Genomic DNA, 17,347 nt, shown 5'->3' with positions numbered 1-17,347 from the left:
CCACGAAAGCTTATGCTCCCAATACTTCGGTTAGTCTTAAAGGTGCCACAGGACCCTCTGTTGCTTTTATTAATTATATACTTACTAGTAAGTTATCAACTTGCTTGGTGTTGCACAAGACAAAATAAATTTATGATCCCTGCATCGTGGAGTTACACTACCTTCAATGTGCAAGGCCAAGAGAAAACAAGTTGCCTCAGGCCTAGTCTACACTGCCTCTTTACAGCACTGCAACTTTCTCGCTCAGTCAGGGATGTGAAAAAACACCCTCCCCCCTCCCCCCCCCCCCCGAGGGTGCATCACAGCAGCGCTTTAATCTTGCTAGTGAAGACATACCTTCAGATTAGTCTGCATACCTGTTAATGTGAAATAATTAAAAAAAGACTGGTAAGCAACATATTCTCATGACCTTACTAGAGACAGAAGGAGAACAACAAGCCATCAGTTTTAACAGTTTATAGCCACATGGGCTTACCAATGTGAAGATTCCAAGGAAGTTGTGGCTTTCAAAGAAGTATAGGGTTACTTTTATTTGCAGTGAAGAAGTTTGGTAGACAAAGCCATTTCATTGTCTTTCAACAGCAGCCCTTTCTTCACTCCCTCAGGCTTGGAGAGCATAAAGGCTTCAATAACTGGTGGCGTTTTCCACCTTTCCTCCTTCTTCTGAAGAGGAGTTGTGGGATAATAGTTAGGAATGCAGCATCTCACATCTGCCACTGAAGGTAAAACACTACCTTCCAAGAGGATTTGCGCATCTGAATGGAACTCCACCCTAACAAAGCAATGTAGCAATTCAGGTCTCAATTTTTCTCACTTCAGAGTGGAATTTCAAAATAAGCAGGCTTCACTATTTCCCTTGAAATGTGTTAAGTGTCTATTCAAGGTGGACTACTTATATTAAACAATCTGTTCTACTTCCTATTTAGCTGTGACACTCCAAGTACATTTCCCAGCCTGGAAGAACAGTTCTGTGTCAGTTCAAAAGCTGTCTCTCTCACCAACAGAAGTTGGTCCAATAGAAGATATTTCCCCTCACCCATCTTGTCACTGATTTGACACTTATGTTCATAAGTACTGTGCAATCTTATAAAAAGCAACAGAGAGTCCTGTGGTCTGTTGCTTTTTACAGATCCAGACTAACACAGCTACCCCTTTGATACTTGTGCAATCTTATGTTAGCCCCCTTGTGCATATCCATTATAATAGTCTTTAAACATATGATTGTGCACCATACCCCCACCCCCACACACCCTGTCTCATTTAATGCAAATAATGGGTAGTTAGGGACTGAGTCAGGGTTGATCAGTGAACAAGGCTGCTCTCTGTAGGAAATTTGCTTAATTGGCTGTAGAAACAGATGCTGGTAGTGAAGGAGGCAGAGCACTGCAGGAAAAGAAAGCATGGTATACTGGCTTGGGCAGTTGAATGTCACTGTGGAGAATTTGATTCTATCTACATGTGTTATAGTGAGACTCAAGGAGCTCAATGTATTTAGCTTAACAAACAGAAGATTAAGGGGTGACTTAATTACAGTCTGTAAGTGTCTACATGGGGAACAAATATTTAAATACCTTCATCTGCTAGACTGAAGAGTCCATTATTAAACATTTGATGGGCTTTTCAATCTACCAGAGAAAGGTCTAACACGATCCAATGCTCAAAGTTGAACCTAGGCAAATTAAGACTAGAAACAAAGCATGCATTTTTTAACTGTCAGAGTAATTAACCACTGGAACAATTTACCAATGGTTGTATATAGTCTCCATCACTGAATTTTTCAATCAAGATTGAATGTCTTTTCTAAAAGATATGCTCTAGGAATTATATTGCGCAAGTTCTACGGCCTGTGTTCTACAGGAGGTCAAACTAGATGATCACACAGTTGTCCCTTCTGTCCTCAGAATTTAGGAAATCTGCTGTGACACTTGCAGATTCAACCCACACCAGTACAGTTAATTCACTTAAAATTGCAAGGCAGGCAGTGACTGTAGCCCACTGCCCTGACACCAAAACCAGCCTTACAAACATGTTCATCACATTCTCCCTTCTACTGCCCAGGTACTTTTTGCAAAGTGACACACACACACACCCCTCCTCCTATTCCCAAATTTCCCCGAAACCAGCTGCCAATATAACAATCTGAGGTTCCCAGAACTGTTATTGTGTCACCGCCTCAGCAAGAGTTTTGCTATTACTAGCTGTGTGACAACTCCCTGACATCAGCTTGTTTATCTTGCCAGCAAACTCTCCAAGTCCCTGCCAGTCCTAACCTTGAGTTGCAAGTTACAAGTAGTGAACCCCAAGTTACCCAACTGACTTCTCACTGCAGCATCCAGTGCTCTCCTGGAACACACACAGAAGTTTGCTGCTCCTCTAAAGAGACAGTAACCGCTGCTAATTAATTTAATTGGGGTGAACACTCTTATTTGCATCATAGCACTGAATTTTTTTTTTACTAAAACAAGTTTATTAAACAAAATGGCAGAGGATTAAGTGATACCAAGTATAAGCAATTAAAATAAAAAGGGTTACAAGCCAACGAAAGCAAAAAACACAGTTCCAAGACACAAAAAAAAAAAAAAAAAAAAAAAAAAAAAACACACCACTTACTTTCAGCAATTTACCCATCTTTTTCTAAGCAAGTTTCTCACCTAATCTGTTCCCAAAGACTTCAGCACCATTGGCTGAAGGACCCAACTTTTGGTGATTTCAAAAGCTCCAGCTCCTTGAATCCCCCAAGTGATGGACAACTATGGGGTTCTCTCCCCTTTCTTTTTATAGTCCAGTCTCAGGTGGCCACTCTCTGTGCCCCATTTTCCAGGTGCCCAATTTGAGATAACTGGGTTCTGATTTGCAGGAGTACAGCTGCAGCTGTGAGCGCTCAGAAGTCAATGGGAGCTGTGCTCTGAATATATGAAGTGCCATATAATGCTGAGCATGCTGAAAAAATATCATGGTCCAGGCATCTCATATTGGGCACCCAAAATTAGTGGACACTTGAAGATTTGGCCTTAATCTACATCTCAGTTCTACACCAGTGAAACAGAAACAAGATCACCTCACTAGGGTGCTGGGACAATAAACTGACAATTTGTGAAGCCCTCAGATGCTATCATGAACAGCACATAAAAATGCCCATGAGGAAATTAATACTGTACTAAGTGCACGGTTTATATGGTCTGTAGGAAATTAAGTATGGGAGCACACACTGCATGAAGAGAAGAAGAAGAAATATAGACTAGCTCTTGCCGTTCGGTGAGCACTGCCCATTCTATGCACTGAATGAAGCTCGGAAACAAATATTATAGGATCTCATAATTAAAGATCATAAGGGAAATATACATTGGGGGCCACAGATTAAGGTTGCAAGGGCAACCTTCATTCTGTAGTTCCTAACTTTCAAGTGCTTGATTTTGCCATTTTAATGTCATTGTGTGTGTAATTGTGGGTTTTTAAAAGTGTAAACTGAAAACAAATTGTCATACTGCCCCATATGTAAATCAACATCAGTGTTGAACTAGAGCTGGCCAAAACCAGCAACATTTACAAGAGTGAATATTTTTCATTTTGTTTGGAATGTCCCAGAATAATTAGTTTCAGTAAAAAATTGAATAATTTTTTTTTTTATTATTTTCCATCAAGAAAATTTTCACTTCCCCCCCTTTACCCCTGGAGGAAAGGAAAAAAGTGGGAGTTCCCCTACAAAGAGGTTTAGTCTGAGGTGTTCAAGCTTTTAAATCTTTCTGAACAATCAGATCAGTCTGAATAAATAAAAATTTTAAGGAGTTTGCAAAATGTATATTATTGGTCATACATTTCACTATTACATGCTATAAAACAACAGCTTTTTCTAACTCTGTAGATTAGAACTTCACATTAATACAGTTTGGCTAAGGTTCCAACACATATTTGAAAATCAAAGTATTGCAATGTATGTGAAATGCAGCAGAAGAGATAGAGGAGTTCAGTCTTCTGTTACATCTCCCACCACTAACACAGTTCTTTTACATTTGATGCAGGAATTAATATAGGACACACCCTCCCCCAATACTAGTGCAGTGAGAGAAGTAAACAAGTCTATCATCTGTGTTCGTCAGAAGTAAAGCAGAAATGACAAGTGAAAGAGAACTGGGCGCATTAGTTTGCCCTGTGGGTCCAATGAGGGCAGCAGGCAGAGTCTAATTCTTATCTCCCCTCTGCCTGAGGAACTTAATTTTCTCTAAATGCTTTTTACAGTCATGTCTTGCTATGATCAGTAAATATGGTTCATTCGAGTTCCTATCTATTAAGTCAAGACGTATGCTTTAGCAAAGTATACAGTAGTAAGCAGGACCAGCACAGAGGGGGTTAAGAATATCTGAAAACCGGGAAGTAAAAACTGACAAAATACCCTTAGAGTTAGTTTATAGCAGCAGGCTGAAAGCTGCATATATCTAACATCACACAAGGTAGAAAGCCATACCTGAATAGCTTCCTTAAGTACGGAGGCAAAAAGAATAAGGGATGAGGGTAAGAAAAAGATCAAGGGGCAGGAGGAGATTTCTGCCTAGAGACAGGAAATTAACAAGAGAAATAAAGTGGGACTTCGATAGAGAGGAGAAACTGACATAACCATCTACCTGCACAGTAAGGAATTGCCAATGTACCTAAAGGACTAGATCAATGACAGTCATAATGAGGTCTTCACACTGTATGGGAAACTTATTGTTAAACCAAGTCAGTAAAATGGTTTCAAAGACTTGTTGCTGAACACAGAATAAATGTGCGTTTCATACTTTCCTCAAGTTTTGCTCAGAAGTCTACACTTGCTTATGAATGTACACTCACATAAACGGGATACAAAGGCAGTTGCTCTGAGATGTAAAGTAGCACCTGTACTGAGTTAGGAGTATACGCTATACCTCCTAGTACAGCACTGAGTAGCGGCGATGCTTTCACAGATGCGGCTCCGAAACGCCACAGGAGCCTTCTGCCACGCCACCCTCCCACCGTACGGCTCTCTGAGCTTCAAAGTTTAAAGTTTACAGCTCGGAATTCACGCGCCCCGGTCCTCGGGCTTCCCCAGAGGAGAGGAGTGTTTGGCAGGAAGAGCTTCTAGTCTCGGTAGTTTGCCTGCGAGGTGGTGTTGTTCCCCCTTCCTCCCCAGTGTGCATGCGTTCGCTGACACATGGGCGGCCACGCTGCACTTTGAACTGCACCAGTGTAAACCTTGCACAAAACCCTGTTAAACGCCTAGCAGATCCCAGGCACTAACGTGTCTCCCTGAGGAGGCCGATCAGCCAGTTCCTGGCTTTCAGCAGGAGCCAGCGAAACCTCTCAGCTCACTTCAGCAAGTTGTACATAAGCGACCCGGGGAAAGCTTGTCAGTGACAACGCGCTGGCGAAGAGGCAACGAGCGGGGTAAACAAGGGGGTAGCGAGCGAGCCGGGAGGCAGCCCGGGGAGCCGGGAGAGCCCAGCGAGCCTGGCCGATCGCGGACACATACACCCCCCGCCGCCGGGGATACCCACCTCTTTAATCTTGGCCCGTTTCTGCTGGACATCAGGGTCCGCCGGCTCCCGCCCCACGGCCCCGACGGGCTTGCGGAAGAGCAGACTGGGTAGCCCAGCGGCCCCCGCCTCCTTCCTGCCGCGCCTGTCCTGGAGAAGTTTCTCCTTGTCCTGCCGGATGTCCCGGCGGATCTCCTCGGGCAGCTTCTGCAGCGTCTCCTTGGCCTCGCGCAGAGCCCGCTCGTGGTCCTCGCGGATCTTGGCCAAGTTCTCCGCGGCCGCGGCCGCCTCCCCGGCGCTGCTGCTGCTGCTCCCGGCGGCGGGGCCGGCTCCGGGCGGCGGGGCGCGCTGCTCCCCCCCGGGCGGCGGGGGCTGCTGCTGTAGGGCGGCGGAGGAGTGGAAGAAGACGCCGCTGAGCAGCTTGGAGGAGTCGGGCAGGAAGAAGATGGCCCCAAAGCAGAGGGTGATGAAGGCGCTGAACACCAGCAGCAGCACGAACTTCTCCGTCAACCGGAACGCGCTGGGGCCCGACGCCTTCCTGCCGCCGCCCGGGCCGCCGCCCAGCGGGCCGCCCAGCGCGCCGGGCCCCGCGGGGCTGCCGAACAGCGGCAACAGGCTCACGGCGGGCATGGCTCAGCGCCCCGTGCAAAGTTCCCCCTCGGCAGCGGCGGCAGGAACTTTTCCGCTCCGCTCTCCCGGCGGGTGCGGCTGCAGGGCGGGCTGCGCGGCGCTGCTGCCTGTCAGCTGCTGCCCATGATGCTGCTGCTGCCGCCGCCGCCGGCCCCAGGTCCCGCTGGAGACAGAGCGCCGCGGCCACTCACTCACGCGCGCGCAGCCTTCCTGTGCCTGCGAACAACTGCCAGGCAGCGCCGGACTCCGCCTGCCAGAGCCAGGGGGAGCGGCGCCGCCGGGCCAATCAGCGCGTGGGCGGAGGGGTGGGCGGAGCTGGCGGGGAAGAGGGGCGGGGCGTGTGTGAGAGTGACACATACACACAGAGCGGGGGTGGGGAGGAACACGAAGTGCATCGACTCTGGTTCACACAAACTGCTCCAGGTTCCTGTGGCAGCGCTAAAGCAGGCAGCAGCCGCGACATTAATGAGACTAATACCATTCAGTAAAGGCCCCACTGTTTCTTTAATCGCATCTGTGTAATCTGTTTTTAATTTGCCTTTTTTTTTTCCTTGCTGCTGCTTTTGTTTTTTGCTCCGTCGGTGGGGTTAGGTTGGGTGGGTGGTGGGCGTTTATTCTTTATCGTTTGACGTCCGCAAAAAGGAAGATCGCCAAGGTTAAATCGACATTAGCATAGAGACCTCCTGTTGATTAGTGCAGATTAATTAGTCATCTGAGGGGTTGGCAGCCATCCGGCTGCTTGACTTTTTAATTGTTAAATACTTTAGTAATGATCTTTGATAAGAAATTAGAGCGTTTTGCAAATCTTTCCAGCCTGGCGGCATCTGGTTACAACTGTTTAGTAATATACATGGATGTAGCATTAATTATCTCAAAGCAGAGATCGCAGATTCATAAATACACAGAGAGAAACACAAATGTGTGCTTTGCAATACAAAGTACAACAACTTTGTCTTTTCAATAACATCACTAGGAGTCAAAAGTAAGCAGGCCCTTCCGGCCTTATATTGGTTTAATACCACTTTTCATGCACCTTCTGTTCCAAAAACTAGAACTGTGCTTTCACCATTACATTTTCAGTTTATACATTTTTTAAGTATCAGAGATGACTCCCCTTCCAACCCATCACAAGAGCTCCCCTACAAATGAAATAATTTCTGCCACACAGAGTACCCACACATGGTAAACCACAATGCAACTTTCCCTTTCAGGAGTTTGAAGTACTGCCTCTTCTTGGATGTCTTGTGCCTGACATTCTGAGCTCAATCCACACTTGAGGGTTGCTTTCTCCCCTTATAGTAGTTCAGTTCTCTTAGTCTGGGTCTTCATAACGGGGGACTGCCCACGGGTTGTCTCACAGAGCTCACTCAGATCCTTTTGTAACAGTAAGTGCTGTCGTTCCTTGTTTTCTCTTTTATCCTCAGGTGGGCTGATTCATTTTATGGCTTGAGCCAGGATCCTAATTAAGGATCATATTTCCTGTAGCTCCTGCAAGGATACTGCTTTCCAGGTTCCTGTAGTGCAGAAGTCGGCAACCTACGGCACACGTGCCAAAGGCAGCACGCGAGTTGATTTTCAGTGGCACTCTGCTGCCGGCCTGGGGTTCCGTCCGCCAGCCCCCTGCCAGCTGGGGTCCTGGCCGCCGGCCCCGCTCAGCCTGCTGCTGGCCTGGATGGACGGAATCCCGGGCCAGCAGCGGGCTGAGCAGGGCCGATGGCGGGGACCCCGGCTAGCAGGGGCTAGCAGACAGAACCCCAGACCGGCAGCGGGCTGAGGTCCTGGCTGCCGGCCTCACTCAGCCCGCTGCCGGTCTGAGGTGCCGTCCACCGGCCCCTGTCAATGTAAAATGTATTACTGGCACGCGAAACCTTAAGTTACAGTGAATAAATGAAGACTTAGCACACCACTTCTGAAAGGTTCCTGACCCCCGCTGTAGTGCATTGAGTTATGCCACAGTTTCTGCCTTGCACTTGTGGACCACAGCAACCTTATTTTCTAACTCTCTCCACTCCCTTAGAGATTGGGTTTGTTCTGTAGCTCTAGAGACTACTGCCATCCAGAGGCATCTACAGATGCCACAGCCTCTGTATGGCCATCAATACTAACTCCTTCGCTGCGTGGTGAATCAGTCTCCTGGCACCAACTTCCAGGATGCTTCCAGGACCATGTTCTAGGACATTGCCCCAGTACCATGTGGGGATGCGAACCTCTTGGTAAACGGTTACTAAGTTTTCCATCTCAGCATCCATGTTTGTGCCCTCTTCATGCAGCTCTGCCCTCTCCTTGACCACCATTTTTAGTCCTTTTCCTTCATTTGCTCCAAAAGGTAGCTGTTGGCTCAGAAGAATTCCTGCAGCTGGACATTGAGATCATCCTGTTGCCCCACAATTGTCTCCTCCTTACCCTGCTTCTACTGCTCAAGGCTGAGCACTATGTTCTGGTCCCTTAGCAGATCCAGCTCCTAGATCTTTGATATCTGGATCTGGTCCTGGAGGGCTTGCAGAGCTATGTTGTGTTCCTTCTGCTGGCTGTGCAGCTGGTCCCATGCCCCTGAGTAACTCTGCATAGCAGCCTGTAGATCTTGTTGCAGTTTCTGGTTGCAGAGCAGCAGAGATTTCAGCACCTTGTCCTTTCTCTGCTGAATCACCTTCAGTCCTGCTGTCATTGTAAAGAGCTTCTGTGATAGATGAAGGAGAGGGGGTAGCTCCCTTTTATGGACACCCAGCCAGCCAGTTAGCTATAGAATCCCTGTTAGTAGCAGTTCTCTACTTGCTTTACCTGTAAAGGGTTAAAAAGTCCATAGGTAAAAGGAAGGGAGTGGGCACCTAACCAAAAGAGCCAATGGGAAGGCTAGAACTTTTTAAAATTGGGAAAAACTTCCCCTTTGTCTGTCTGTTGTGGTTCTCCGGAGAGAGGGGACAGACCAGAGACAGGGCTGGAACTATGCTGTAAAAAGCTTTGGGCCAGGTATGGAAATCATCAGATCATACCTAGAAACTACTCATTTAAAACCCCAGATATGTAAGTAGATCAGGATATGTCTAGGAAGACGTGATTAGGTTTATCTCTTTTATTTCTTTATGGCTTGTGGACTCCTCTGTGCTAACCCCAGGTGCTTTGTTTTGCTTGTAACCTTTAAGCTGGACCTCAAGAAGCTATCTTGGTGCTTAATCCCTGTAATTTTTTTTTAAACCTAGCAAAAAGCCTAAATTCCAGATGTATTTTTTTTTTTTTTTAAAAAAATTTTTTTTTTTTTTTTTTTTTAAGAACAGGATTGGATTTGTGTGTCCCTAAGAGGTTTGCGCATGTTGTTTAATTAGCTGGTGGCAACAGCTGATTTCCTTTGTTTTCTTTCTCAGCTCTTCCCCAGAGGGGGGGTGAAAGGGCTTGAGGGTACCCCACAGGAAGGAATTCCCAAGTGCACCTTCCTGGGTTCTAAAAGGGGTTTTTGCACTTGGGTCGTGGCAGCATCTACCCATCCAAGGTCAGAGAAAAGCTGCAACCTTGGGAGTTTAATACAAGCTTGGAGTGGTCAGTATTAATTTTTAGAATCCTTGCCAGCCCCCACCTTCTGCACTCGAAGTGCCAGAGTGGGGAATCAGCCTTGACAGCTTCCTTCTCTGTCTGTAGCTGCAGGTGTGGTGCTCACAGCTGCCCCTTCCCACAGCTGTCAGTTGGGTGGTAAACTCACAGCTGTCAGATCTGCCCCTCCTGGCACTGACAGCTCCTGCTGTCAGCACTGGGGCGGGTTGAGGGGTAGGAGAGGGGCTAGGGCTCCAGCTGTCATCCCCATTCAGGGCTGACAGCCAACAGCCGATGTAAGTAATGCAGGGTCTACACAGATACTGGAGGCCACTTACTTTGGCGGAAGCAGCATTGTAGTGTAGACACTGACAAAATTAGGTTGATGTAAGCTGCCTTATGTTGACCTAACTCTGTAGTGTAGACCAAGCTTCTGTTATAGCTCCTTTAGCAGCCCCTTCTATTCTTTCTTCATCTCTCATTTTATCTACACTTCTGACAGCAGCTGCCAGGCCTGGGAGGGATTGGCCTCCAGGTCTTGCTGTTGGCCAGGATTTCCCATAGTTGCTCCTGGGGCTTGTCTGCTCATTTCTGCTGCAGGTGCAGCTGCCACTTCAAATCCTTCAGCGGGGTGCTGAGTTTCTGCTTCAGTACACACTGTCCATCCACAGTGTCTTACAACTCCTGTCTCAGCTGGTTCCTGGTGTCCGTTAGCCACATTAATCATGTCTGACTGCCCTTTCCGAAGTGCCTCTGTCAGGAGTTGAAGGGCTTGTTCAGGTTCTTTCTGTTTCAGCTCCTGGAACTTGTTCTGTTGACTGGTGGTATTGTATTAATTAAGATAGAATAAAGGGCCAAGAGTTAAAGGTGTTAACATGACCCTGAAACCGTCCCACATTAAATAGCTTTAAACAAGGTTCAGGGTTTGGTATAAAGAGACCACAGCCTGTTTAGTACCATGGCAAACACACCATTAAAAATGTTTTTAAAAGGATGAAAAACAGTTAAAGCATTTGAAATGTAAAGTATTCCATAAGGCTTTCATTTGAACAATATTCCTTGTTCCATTTCCCTTAAGATTCCTTTAGAAGGAACACTCACCTTGTCTGTCAGTCTCTTAGATGATATCAAAGATGATAATAACTGCCCTTTTGGGGAGAAGAGAATAAATTAGTTGAAATGGGCTGGAACTTTTGTTGTTGCTATTGTTATTAAAGTCCAGTCCTGTTTCCTAGAAGGCAAAACAAGACAAACATACACAAAAGGGGAGAAAGAAAAACAAAAACAGAAAATGCAGCTTCTGTCTCTGGTATTGATGCTCACTTGCAACCACTCCTTGAGAAACACAGGCACAGCTCATGATCTGATTAGCCACTCCAAGACCTGGCAAACTTGTACCAGCATTGGGCTGTTTAGCTGCCTTTCTGGTCACAGGCTTACAGCAGTGTTGCAAAATATAGTTTTAGCTGGCTAAGCCAGATTTTTGTTAGACAGAAGGAAAAAGGAGAGATAAGAAAAGAGAAAGTAGGAAAGAAGAAGGACACATGGGAAGGGTGAGGGGAATGGGATGACAAAGTCTCATGTCCCAGGTGGTGTCCAGAGCTGGAAGAGGTGAAGATGTCATGGTGATGGGTCCTTCTCCTGGGTCCAGTCTGGTCATAACATCTCTCAGGATCAAGATGACAAAGGCTCAAGGTCAGAGGAGACTGTGGGGGTGGCAACCATGTTGGTGAAGGCTCACTCCAGTAGCCAATGTTTTCTTCGAGAGTCTCTGTTTTTGAAGACACCAAAAGGGAGTGATGAGTGGAATAGTCCTCCCCTTCATTATTTTGTCCACCAATTAGGGCTAATATCAGACACATTGATTTCACTGAGTTCTGGTCCCACACTTTTCTTATTTACAAGGCAAGATCTTAACACAGTTCTTGAGTTATATCAGTAGGCCTTTTTGTTTGGACTAATTCAGTTTTTCCATCTCCCTCTGGCAACTTTTCCCATTAACATTTGTTACAGGCTATTGTGAGACTTCATAAACATTCACTCACTTTTCACAGGTGAGCTCACAATTAGGATAAATTTGTAGATCCAATTCTCACAACAGTTCCTTCTCCATCTCGGTTGCCTGATGGCCTGAATTCAGCCTGTTGTTTCTTGGACTCCAGGTCCCACTGATGTTCAAGCTGTGTGACCCTCACTTCCCAGGTCATTAGGGTAGATTTGTATTCAGACACCATTGTGCTTTCTATCATCCGTAACTTGGCCCTTAGGTCTGTATCTGCTCTTGCAAACTGGTTGTTCCCTGCTGTGGTATTGCTTTGATCTTGCTCAAGTTGAGCTATTTAAGTTTCTGGGCATTGCTTGTCTTCTAGGGCCAGGGCTCCCTGACCTCGACTATTGGCCACCACCACAGCTGTTTCCTCCTAGTTTTGTGGTGTCTGGCATTTGGCACCTCGCTCAAGTGTAAGCTCTTCCTGTGATTGGAGCATCTTAGTATCATCTGTTTAAGTAGGTGCTGGAGTTATATCCTTAAGCACTGGGCTTCTCGGGCATGAACACAGACTTCCTCGTGAAGAAGGCTGCATTCCTTTCTAAGCATGTCAATTTGCCACTTCATTTTAGACATGACTAAGAGTCTTGTCTCCCTCTCTGCTACTAGTCCTGCCTGCTTGTCAGGTACTCCCTGGGCTTGTTTCCCCTGCTCAAACAGTTACAGTAGGAAAACCCACATTTGGGCCTATAAACTGTTTAGCAATATCATTAATGTTCTTTTCACCCATGTTGCCTGGGACACTGAGAATCTCTGGACCAACTGTGGCCCTCTCCTGAGCTTCATCCACCTGGGGACCCCACTTTCCTTCCAGGCCCCCTCAAATTTCCTAAATTCTCGTTCCGTAAGGCTGAGGGAGGTATAAAATAGCCTCAATAAATGGGAGGACTGTGAACCCTGTGGTCAGGCTCTTGCCTTGATGTTTGCCCAGTAAAACAGCCTTTTCCTCCCCCAGAGTGATATCCTATCTATCTGTCTGAGACTCAAAGTGTGCCTCATGAGGGAACAGTGTGTGATTAGTAATCCAGTTTTGGGGCCATTTGACAAAAGTGTTTCCGAGATACAGCCTCCCTCTCCTGCTGAAAAAACAGTTTTTCTAAAGGTGGATGCTTTCTACTAACAATAATACATAAACCTTTAATTTAATACTATGGACCCCAAAGATACTTAAATGTAATTCAGTAAGGTCTCCCAAGCATATCGCAGGAAATTGCCCTATTTGTCACACTACTGAAGATAATTTAGACCCAAAAGGACCCTAAACTATCCCTGCAGCAGCGCAAGTCTTTTCACCCACACTTAAATTTCCTTTACAAGACTCCACACTCCAACAAAGCTATTAAACATATCTGAGCCCAGGCTTTGAACTCTGAGCCCTTGCAAGGTCATGTAACTCACTAGCGTTTAGTCATTATTCTTAACCCAACTGCCCTTTGTTTTTCGTTATTTGCATGTGGGCTGTGCTGCTGTAGCATTTTAAACATAAATAAGCTCTTGGGCCTGCAGCCTTCCTCTTGTGTTTCCCTGCCTAGACCTGTCTGCCTCTGATATCTGAATCCACTTCCATTTCTCTTCTCCACCTTTAACACTTTGTAACTTTCTTGCTAATATGTTACAGGAAATAACCTATCCCAGTCCTGAAGAGCTCTTATAACAACTGGAGAAGGAGCCAGCAGATCCTCTTACTTTGCTGTATTCTTGTAGGGCTGTCACCTGGCCCATATTTGAAAGTTGTCTCCAAGAAATACTCTTGGGCCTGAATCCACAAAGGGGCTTAGGTGCCTGGAAAATCACAGGAACAACAATGGGATCCAAAAAGACTGAGTTAGGCACCGAGCTTCTCTCTATGATGCATTGGGAGAGATAGGTGCCTAACAATAGGATCCACAAAAGGCAGCAGGCTAGGCAGGAGATAGGCCTCTGGATGCTTAGAAGGAGGCAGCACTACTCATGCCCATAGGCAGAAACGTAGGTGCCTAAGGAACTTTTACAGTGTAAATTTAGGTGCTGAGTGAGTTTAGGTGCCTACAAGGTTAGGCAGCAGCTGAGTGGGTGTTTTGTGGATTGTAATGGTGCCTAAGTCTCTTTGTGGATTTGGGCCTTTGTCTTTGTGTACCTTCTGAAATACTTATCACCCACTTTGGAAGGTTTCTGGCACTTTAAGGGAGAGCAAGGCACAGCCTGACCTGTGACTAGTCAGCTACTCCCAGCTGGGACTGATTAGGTGATTATAAAAGCCAGTGAGTGGTTCATTTGGGGTTCCCACTTACAGGAAGTAGACTGGTTTCTGTGGTAGGTGCTGCAGAAGGAGGATTTCTAGTAGATGACCTGTAGGAGGATTGGAGTACTTGTGGCACCTTAGAGACTAACAAATTTATTAGAGCATAAGCTTTCGTGGGCTACAGCCCACTTCTTCGGTAGCCCACGAAAGCTTATGCTCTAATAAATGTGTTAGTCTCTAAGGTGCCACAAGTACCCCTGTTCTTTTTGCGGATACAGACTAACACGGCTGCTACTCTGAAACCTGTAGGAGGATTGGGTGTGGCGTTCACTAATGACTTTAGGCCAAATGTGTTTGAAAGAGATCATCAGTGATGCAGTTCCCAATTGTCCCTGAATATTAGAGGGTAGGCTTCTGTAGCATCTCTACCTCAGATATACAGTCCGGAAAGCTAACCCTCTTGGAGAAGGTATAGTTCCCCAAACTACATCTTCTTTTTCCATCTAAAACTTTAATAATAACCTGGGTGGATAACACATGACTAATTGATATTTTTTAATTTAAATAATTTTAAAAGAAATATATATTAAAGCCCAAACTTATTATTGTATAGTAAAATCATTACAATTAACTACATTTAAAAAAGTTGAGCAGTACATGTTTGCTTAAGTTTTAAATAAAGTCAAATGACAGAGCTAGTGGAAGTCACGGGCTAAGCAACTGGAACCATTGTTTGTTCAAGTGCTAAGCCAGCTTTTGATAGCCCTAGCCTTTACTGTAGGTGCAGAGAGAGTATTTTCTTCATTTCAGTTTATTCAACTAGTCAATTCAAAGCTAGGAAACAAAGTGGGTGTTGAAAAGGCTGGAAAGTTGTTTCTCTGTTCCAATCTATGAATAAAAACTAGGTCTGAGAGGATGAGATCTACTTGTTCAAAAATCTTGAAGATGCTGGTGGCCAGAAACAATAAACTTGGTTCACTACTTATGAAATAATACTTCCTTTGTTTAATAAGTCAGCAAGTTTTAAATGGAAAACATGTTTTGATAAACCTTTTTTTCTCATCTATCCAGAATATTTATGGTAGTTTTATTTACTTTATTTATTAACTAATAAAAAATTAAAATGCTGTTTTTGTGCATTTTTAATTGAATTCCATTTCCAGCCAAATGCAGTTTGACACAAATCAGAAGTAAAAAATTGATAATCTAGTAAATCAGAAATGCAACACTCATTTTCTATCATAATAAAAATTAAGACTCTAAATAAATGTTAAGCTATATAATTGCTTAAATAAATGTGTATAAATATAGATGTGTATTAACCTCCTGGTTAATAAAAGGAAGTAACAATTTTAGTGTAAAGGCTATATTTAGTTGCAAATCAACATGTTTTAATGGTTACCAAGCAGTGAAAATCAATCTTTCTCAGGAAAATAACTAAAAGATACAAATGCAAAACAAGATTAAAATTGATTATTTAAATCAAGGTTTTCTGCTTGCTGATTTAAAACATGATTAAAAGTGGTGATTTAAATCACTTTGACTAAAATCAAGCCATCCTAATAACACTTAAACACCATTTATATAACACACAGTTCCAAGTACTTATAACCAACCTAGTAAATAAATTACTTAACAATGTTCAAGTAATATCGGAGATGCCCTGCTTGGACTTGCAAGTCTCCATTGAAATATCAGGACGAGTCTTGTCAGAAGGCAGTGAGTCCATTTCTTCTGGCAGTGTTATGTCCTGGGGCTCAGTTATCTTGACCTGTTGTGGTTGTTGCCTAACTGAGACCTCAGGTACAAAACCATAATAAGTTCCCCTCATCTCCCTCCCTTCCGGTAATGGAAGAAGGTGGTGTCTCCTCTTCCTCAGTATATGTCCATCTAGGGTGATAACCTTAGAAGACCACAGGGCAACCTCTTATTACACCACTGCTGTTTGTGACCAGTGATTTCCATCATCGATGTGCCCTTCATCATGTTCATGAAATAGCAGCTCCCTAGGCCCCAGGTCATATTGTTTTTGTTTGTTTAGCTTTATCTATCTTGTTGTACATCTGCGAATCCCCAGTTCCCTTACCTCAGTTTCTATCATGACAGGCTTTCTAGTTCTCATTTTTCTGTTAAATCAAGGGTGGCCAACCTGAGCCTGAGAAGAACCAGAATTTGCCAATGTACATTGCCAAAGAGCCACAGTAATATGTAATGTAATATATATACGCACACAATCATTATATAAGTTGATAATGTATATTTATTATAAATTTATAATGTATAGTTAACGATAACAACTTAATCTTTTATTTAGTGGGACTTCTGGCAATCTTTGCTTTCAACGATTCCCTTGAAGTTTGGTTTGTGTTCAGTTGTGCTCACACGCAGCAGTTCTCTTAAGTGGCTTCTGTCAAAATGGATTGGTGCTTGGATTCACGTTTGAGTGTCGAGAAAACAGACTCACAAAGATAGGTCGAGGCAAACATCGAGATTAATTTTAGGGCTGCACCTCTGATGTTGGGGTATTTATCCTTTGGTACAGATTTCCAGAAAGTAAGAGTCTCCGCTGTCTTCTGAACAGATTTCAATCTGTCATCTTCTAAAAGTTCTATTATTTCCATCTGGGATTTTGCTTCATCAGTGACTAAAGGGGGCTTCAGACAATCGGCTTCAGCATTAAAAAGATCAATCAGACATCTGAGTTAAGGTCTTTTCTGCTGCAAATCTTGGAATCTTTCCTCAAAACTGTCCTTAAGATCTTTAATCATGCTCGCATACATAGTTGTGCTCCGTTTTAGGGGTTCTGCTGCATCTGCTTTTGATCTGGCTGGAAGTTGTGACATTGAGGGAAATTGTGTCAGCTCTCTCTCAACCATTTGTCTGTGAAACAACTGCAGTTTGTTCATGAACCTAAATACGCCTTGCATTAGATCAGACAGCAACTGGAATTTTCCTTGTAAGTCCATGTTTAGTTTATCCAAATGCAGCAACATGTCTGCAAGAAATGCCAAGTCTAGAACCCATCCAGGATCTGTAAGCTCAGGGTGTATTCTGTGCTTCTCGTCCGTAAACAATTTTACCAGTTCCAGGAGCTTGAAAAAACGAGAAATAACTTTACCTCTCGAGAGCCATCGAACTGCACAGTGAAATGCAAATCGTCAGGGGAGTCGTCTTCATCCAGTTCTTCAATTAGATTTTGAAATTGTCTGTGATTGAGTGCATTTGAGAGAATGAATTTCATAATGTGCAAGACAGGTTTCATGATGTGATGAAATTTGAGATTTTTAAATAACAGTTGCTCCCAATGAATAATACAGTGAAATGTCCAAAATTTGAGAAAGCTATTGTCAGAGTTACAAAGCCCTACTAATCCATTCGCAGATTCCCATATGGACAGAGTTCATCCGTTGCAATGGCAGTGAGCTTCTGTAAAGGCTT

At 44.5% G+C, this 17,347-nt stretch overlaps 1 protein-coding gene across 1 annotated transcript in view; it reads right to left on the bottom strand.

Moving 5' to 3' along the window:
- Positions 1-6,330, bottom strand: part of MAN1A1 (mannosidase alpha class 1A member 1) — a 210,355-nt gene extending 204,025 nt beyond the window's left edge. Inside the window, exon 1 of the mRNA XM_024205373.3 lies at positions 5,511-6,330. Within this exon, the coding sequence (XP_024061141.2) occupies positions 5,511-6,119 (609 nt within the window). The 5' untranslated portion in view covers positions 6,120-6,330. The remainder of the gene's footprint in view (positions 1-5,510) is intronic.
- Between the last annotated feature and the right edge of the window lie 11,017 nt (positions 6,331-17,347).

Source organism: Terrapene carolina, unplaced genomic scaffold, assembly GCF_002925995.2.
Source record: "Terrapene carolina triunguis isolate 2854851 unplaced genomic scaffold, T_m_triunguis-2.0 Scaffold85, whole genome shotgun sequence".
Lineage (NCBI taxonomy): Eukaryota > Metazoa > Chordata > Testudines > Emydidae > Terrapene > Terrapene triunguis.
This window is presented reverse-complemented; position numbering and strand designations above follow the sequence as displayed.